We start from the raw sequence: 6,165 nt of genomic DNA on the forward strand, positions 1-6,165 counted from the left end.
TGGACGGAGACATTTGATGTGGCGGCTGAGATTCCGAACCACGGGGGCCAATCAGATGTTTTTGAACCGCTCCCAAATCGGCTCTCAACGCTTAAAAAAAAAAACTAACAAAAAAAACAAAAAGGTTTTCTACGTGTAGTTTTCTACAGCGCTCTGTTGTGCGGCTGGAAAACCTGAAGCATCGCTTCAGCCGCGGGCCCTGGGTTTCGCGTTCCCACTTATACGACCGAAATGCGTCTCAAACGAACAATGGAGACAACGTGGTTTGGAAGTTCCTGTTGCTGGTGGGGGGGTCGGGGGGGGGGGCAGAGTTTCCATTCTGTGTGCTGGGGGGGAGAGAGGTGGGGGGTGTAGTCTCGGGGTGTAGGGTTCCCTGGGATCCATCATTTCGGGCGAGCCGGGACCTCGGGGGAAGCGCCAGCAGCGTGCGCGCTCGCCAGCCGTGACTGACATTGAGTGCATTGTTTGCGGTGGGAAGCCCGTGGCTGTGGCCTAAAGGTACATTCCACAGATCACAACGCTGCTGGAAAGCACAAACAGCCTTTGTGCCCCTTGCTGCTCCCTCCGCCCGACTCCCTCATCCACGTCGAGGGCCCCGGAGCCCGGCGGCCTCCTCCCGCTCGTGTGTCAACATGTGGGCTATCGTTTTACGAATCTGCGTGGGCATGGGCGCACGCACACACGCACGCACACACACACACACACACACACACACACACACACACACACACACACATAATCACAGCCACACCTGTGCCACCAAGTCCCATCTGTCACTTTGAAGGTGCTCCACGTTGATGTCCATTTATACTTTTTCACAAAGGTTTTTCTGAATATTCCGATTCCCATCGGGTTTTCAACGATCATTAGGGAAACTGTCACGGTGACTGATATCACAACACTGAATTAAAACTATTTATTTGCATGTTAAAGGGTTGTTATACGTCAAGTCGCTTCCTATGATCATTGAAAACCCTTAATACCGCAAGTAGAAGCACTGCTCATTTGGAGACCGCTGAGGGGTGTAACAGGTCAGGGGGTGTTATTTTCATTTCATGAAATACATTGGATTTTCCTTCGTCACAACAGATTAGTACCGACAGCGTGAAATGCTAAAATAGAAAAGTTATGCTTCGACGAAAAAAAAAAATACCACTAAGTCTAATATTCCATTTGTCTTGGACGGGCCAGCTGACCCAGCCAAAGGCAGAGTCATCAATCAGGACTGTACATCCGCTTTTGGAGGAAATTTGTTCCGTCGCCGGTGAGAAATTCATTTCGGGGGAGACGCACACAGTCCTGCTTTCCAATCCCCCACGGAATTTTCCCACGGGGATCAATAAAGCGTTATCTCATCCTATCTTATCTTCAAGATGGATAAGATGTTTGACGGACTCGCCTCGCGTGGGAAACCCCCCTTGAACTCCGTCACGCCGAGTCGTCCGTGCTGAGTCACCACGGGGGTTTGAGGAGTTTGTGGGCGGAGGTTTTCCATCTTCATGAATATTGATTTATGTTTCCACTCAACAGAGAAAGTGTGACCTTTATGACATCATAATTTGTTTGATCGTTCGGTCACTCTGCAAAGCTCCGCTCGGCAGTAATGTGGTGTGCCGAGAGCTGGCGTCCAGCGCAGAAAATTACGACATGTAAAAACGTTTTTGTTTTTTTTAAAAGGCTCGTGTAAATAAATACATAAACCTGAAAAGTGCTGAATGGTAAACTGCATCCAAAGGTTTAAGGGCGGGAGACGCCCATGTCCATAAAGCCACATCACCATAACCCAGTATGGAAAGAAACACAGATTCAACTGTTCTTTGACTAAACACCTGAGTGAAAAGACTACGCCCAGAAAAAAAAAACAAAAAACCTCCGCACAGAAAGTGATTGCTTATCAGAATGAGTGATTATTAGATTATTGGACGAGGACTCTGTATCAGTGTCGCTGTGAAGCGGATATGAGATGTTTGCTTTCTGCTAATTCCCAGGATAAACCTCCAGCATCACTCTACTCTCCTGGCCCCCGGGCTGTAAATCTAAGGCCCCCGACCTCCGTCGCGACCCACCTTCAACAACCCCCCTCCAACGCTGTGAATATTGACGTAATTTCACTTTTCCCGTTGTCTGTGATGTCGGTGTTTTTTGTTGGTGTTGTGGTGACGTGGGATGATGATATCGACGTTTGGTCCTCACTTTGGAAACTTTTCCTCGCCGAGGACAATAAACTAAGCTCATCTATTTTCGGTTAAATAAGCCTGAGACGGGTATGTAGCGTATATGTAATGGAGGACTGTAATGACCCTTTTAAGACTCAACAGATTTATAGTTATTTTTTAAGAATCTATTACGTATATCGGAAATGTATTTTCTTATTATTTGTTGGATTGACAGATTTGAGGATTGGATTCAATTCGACTACAACGTGGGGGGCAGAGCCGGGCGGTGCTAATGTTTCTTTTGTTTGTTCGTGGCCAAATCATTTTCCACATTAAATACAACGAAAATAAAAACGGACCACATCATTCTCAGGGTTTGGTTGTGTTATTATTTATAATTTGGCTCCATCACCCCGCCCCTAAACTCCCGCCCTCGCCTCCGTCACAGCCTGCCGGCCAATAGGAGGCCGGCCCTCGGTGGGGGTCGAAGCGGGGGTGGAGGTGGGGGAGGAAGGCGAGCCCTCAAATGGAGCCTGGACTGAGGGGAGCCGCGCGGCCGGATCCCACTCTCCGTCGCCGTTCGTTCGGTTAAAAAAAAGTTCGGCGCTCCAGGGAGCCACCTCGGTCTCTCTCTCACACACCCGGCCCCGGGGGTCAGACGTTGGGGTTCCGAGCGGTGAAGCGGTGCCGTCGGAGCGCCGCGCCGGGCGGGGAGAAGGGACGGATCCATCGGAGTGAAAGTTCCCGAAGTTGAAGAACTTTTCCGCCGCCTCCTCTTCCTCGCGTCTTACTTTCACTCTTTTTTTTTCCGGCTTTATTTTCTCACCATGAAGCCGCGGATAGAGACGGGCTCACCCCGGGTTCCACTCTGACGAGGCTGCGGTGGTTCAGACTTCACCCGCGCGACCCGGACCGGAGACCCATGCCAGCCCGCCCCGGAGCCCCGCCAACCCGCACTCTCCCCGGGATTAAGCCCCTAACTCGGACTCGCTGACCCGACTCCCCTCCATGGGAGTCGCGTAACTCGGCCCACGGTTCCGCGCGTGACTCCGGTGTGACTTCCACCGTTATTCCGCGGCCGCGACCATGGCAGAGCCCGGCGCCGCGTCCCAGAGATCCCACGGATCCGCTTGGCTGATCGGCTGCGTGTTTCTGGTTTTGGGCTGCCTCTCCGGGGCGTCCCCCACACACGGCCGGCGGCTGATCTGCTGGCAGGCCATCATGAACTGTCAGTCGGAGCCGGAGTGCCACTACGCGTACCGGCAGTACACGTACGCCTGCGGGCCCGTGCTGAACGGGGAGAGGAGGAAGTGTCCCAGCCACTGCATCTCCTCCCTGGTGCAGCTCAACCAGACCAAGAACGGCCCGGCGCTGGAGGACTGCAACTGCGCCCAGGACCCGGTGTGCACGGGCACCAAGCGGGCCATCGAGCCGTGCCTGCCGCGGACCAGCACCACCGGGTGCACGGAGGCCCGGCGGCAGTGCGAACGGGACCAGCGCTGCAGCGCCTCCATGCAGGACTACCTGATCCACTGCGGGAAGCTGTTCAGCGGCGCCACCTGCACCAACGCCTGCAGGAGCGTCATCGCGGACATGCGCAAGATCCCCAAGGCGGAGCTGCTGGACACCTGCGTGTGCGACGGCACGGAGCGGGCCATCTGCGAGTTCGTGAAGAGCAGCATGAAGAGCCTGTGCTTCGACTCCTCCGTGCGGGAGGAGGAGGAGGACGCCGGCAGCGGCCCCGACGACGAGGACGGCGACGAGGATAACGCCCCGGACCCCGAGCCTGTGGGCCGGAGCAGGGGCTCCCTCGCCGCGGCCCGCCGCGCGCTGGTCCCGCTGGCGTCCATTTTGGTCCTGTTGCCTCTGCTTTAATCCCGGAGTTCATCACCGGCCCCCTCCTCCCTCCCATTGTCGGGATAAAAGGCGACGTGACCTGCGTCTATTGTGGATGGCCCGGCTCCAGAGACCGGGGGAGAAAGGGCCGCTTGACACGCGGGGCCGAGCATGTTTAATTTGGGGCTTTGGGGAGGATGTCATTTCATAATGTTTTCTATGCAAATGAGTCCGACAACCGTGTGTTTGTTAACTGTCCGTGCCACAGGTCTCATCTGCCGGGGAGGAGAGGAGGACACGATGAAATCACCCCGCTTCACAGCTCTCCAGATGCTTTGCTTATCTAATAAGCTGAATTAGATTGTCTGTGTTCTTACAGTCCTAGTCCCCTATCTGTCCTCGGTGTTGTGATCTAGTGCAGTTTGATATAGTACGACACAGTTGGCCTTTCTTTAAAAAAAACAAAAAAAAACATTAATCAGTATAAGCTGTGCACTGCCAATATTTTATAAAGATACAACATATTTTTATATGACGGACTGTTTCCATCTGAATTTCAAGTATTTAATGCTGGAATCCATACCTATGGACTTGTACATAAATTAGGTTAAGTTGCAAACGTAATTTATTACATAGACCAGGTTAAATCCAAAATTTTTAAATATGTGAATGAAAAATGTTACAATTCCAGCTTTAAAGGGAAGTTATTTCTGTGTATTTTCAAAGTAATGTACATTGTGTATATGTATATAGCCTATAGATTTTTTTTCCAGAGAATACTTTATGTTTTAGGCTATGATGATGATTTATTCACTGTGTAGCCTATAGAAAAAAGAAATGTCTAAATCCACTGTATGATTGCCTTAATGATATACTTTTACAGAAGGCATAAAAGAGACTTGAAATTATTTCCCTTGGCTGTCGAGTTGTTTGTTGTGCTTTCGCTTGACCCCGGGGCAAAGTGTGTTTTAACTGGTTGAAATAAGTTAACACCGATGTCACAAGTCAATGAACCCTGATTATTAGTATTAGTAACTCATTAGTAATTAGATTAGCAACTAGCTGACAAAGCGCAGTTTCTTAAAACGAGGAGTCTCCTTCTTCCAAAGAGTCACAGGATCTGTGCTTTGAAAGAGGTGCCTGCTTCCCTTTACACCGCCAGCACGGTCTCCTCCCGCGCTGTCGGTACTTTCGGGATATTAAAACATTTATAAGAAGCGAGTCGCCTTTTTTGGAAATGCAGCTCGACGTCTTCCGTCCCGACAGATCGCACGTCTTGATTTAGCCGGTTGTTGTCAGAGGCAAATGGCTCCATAAATCACCCGCGACCCTTTGCCCTCTTCTCTCACCAGACTTCTACGATATATCACATAGTGAGTGATAAACCCTGATACCTGCAGCCTTTTAACCCTCGTAGCCGTAATGGGATTTATTATTATTGTTATAATTTTTATTGTGATCATTAATATGATTGTTATTGTTATTTGTGTTGTTGTTTTCCATCGGAGTAAGTTACAAACCAGCTGCTGTATTAAAAGTTGTAGTATCGTGTTTAAACTGATATCATGTCAAAAAAACAAAAAACGCCACTCTTTACATTGCTGTGGTGGTGGTGGAGGGAGGTGGGGGGGGGGGACCTTTAAATCAATGATTGCTGCAAAATGTTTTATTGGAGAAGGGACAAGGGCCCTCCAGCTGAATGGTTGGAGGAGAAGTCGAGTGGCATCTTTGTCATGGTAATGTTAAGCACATAATAGTTCGGTGGCACAATAGGGAGGCACTTCATTCTTTCAGGCTGGTTTGACACCTCCAGAGAGCTGAGCGGCGGGGTAGCATGTGGGAACGGTCTGCTGCCGCTTGGGTTTCAACCCCTGGTATGCGGCCCTCTGCCGGGGCCGCCGTGCACCAATGGATTGGGTGCCGCGGCCGCATACTCGGCCCCCTTTTCTTTCGCCCCTCGCATTTGTTCGGGCATTTTCAGTGCTGTGGCGGGTGGGGCGGGGTGGGGGGTGATTAGGCCCCAATAATGCGAGGTGCGTGAATGGATGAATGAGGTCCAAAAGAAATAAAAATTCTGGCTGCCATAGCGACAGATTATCATAACACATCATGTCAAGTGTGTGTGTGTGTGCGTGTGAGTGTGCGTGTGTGTGTGTGGGTGTGTGTGTGTGTG

General features: G+C 50.8%; 1 protein-coding gene across 1 annotated transcript; it reads left to right on the forward strand.

Annotated features, from left to right (window-relative positions):
* Positions 1 to 2,701: 2,701 nt before the first annotated feature.
* On the forward strand, positions 2,702 to 4,902 carry gas1a (growth arrest-specific 1a). Its single transcript, XM_080004101.1, has one exon. It carries the CDS (start codon positions 3,243 to 3,245, stop codon positions 4,029 to 4,031), a length of 789 nt encoding a protein of 262 aa, XP_079860227.1. The 5' UTR covers positions 2,702 to 3,242; the 3' UTR covers positions 4,032 to 4,902.
* Positions 4,903 to 6,165: the final 1,263 nt, after the last annotated feature.

Source organism: Zeus faber (genome assembly GCF_960531495.2).
Source record: "Zeus faber genome assembly, chromosome: 7".
In the NCBI taxonomy this organism is placed as follows: domain Eukaryota; kingdom Metazoa; phylum Chordata; class Actinopteri; order Zeiformes; family Zeidae; genus Zeus; species Zeus faber.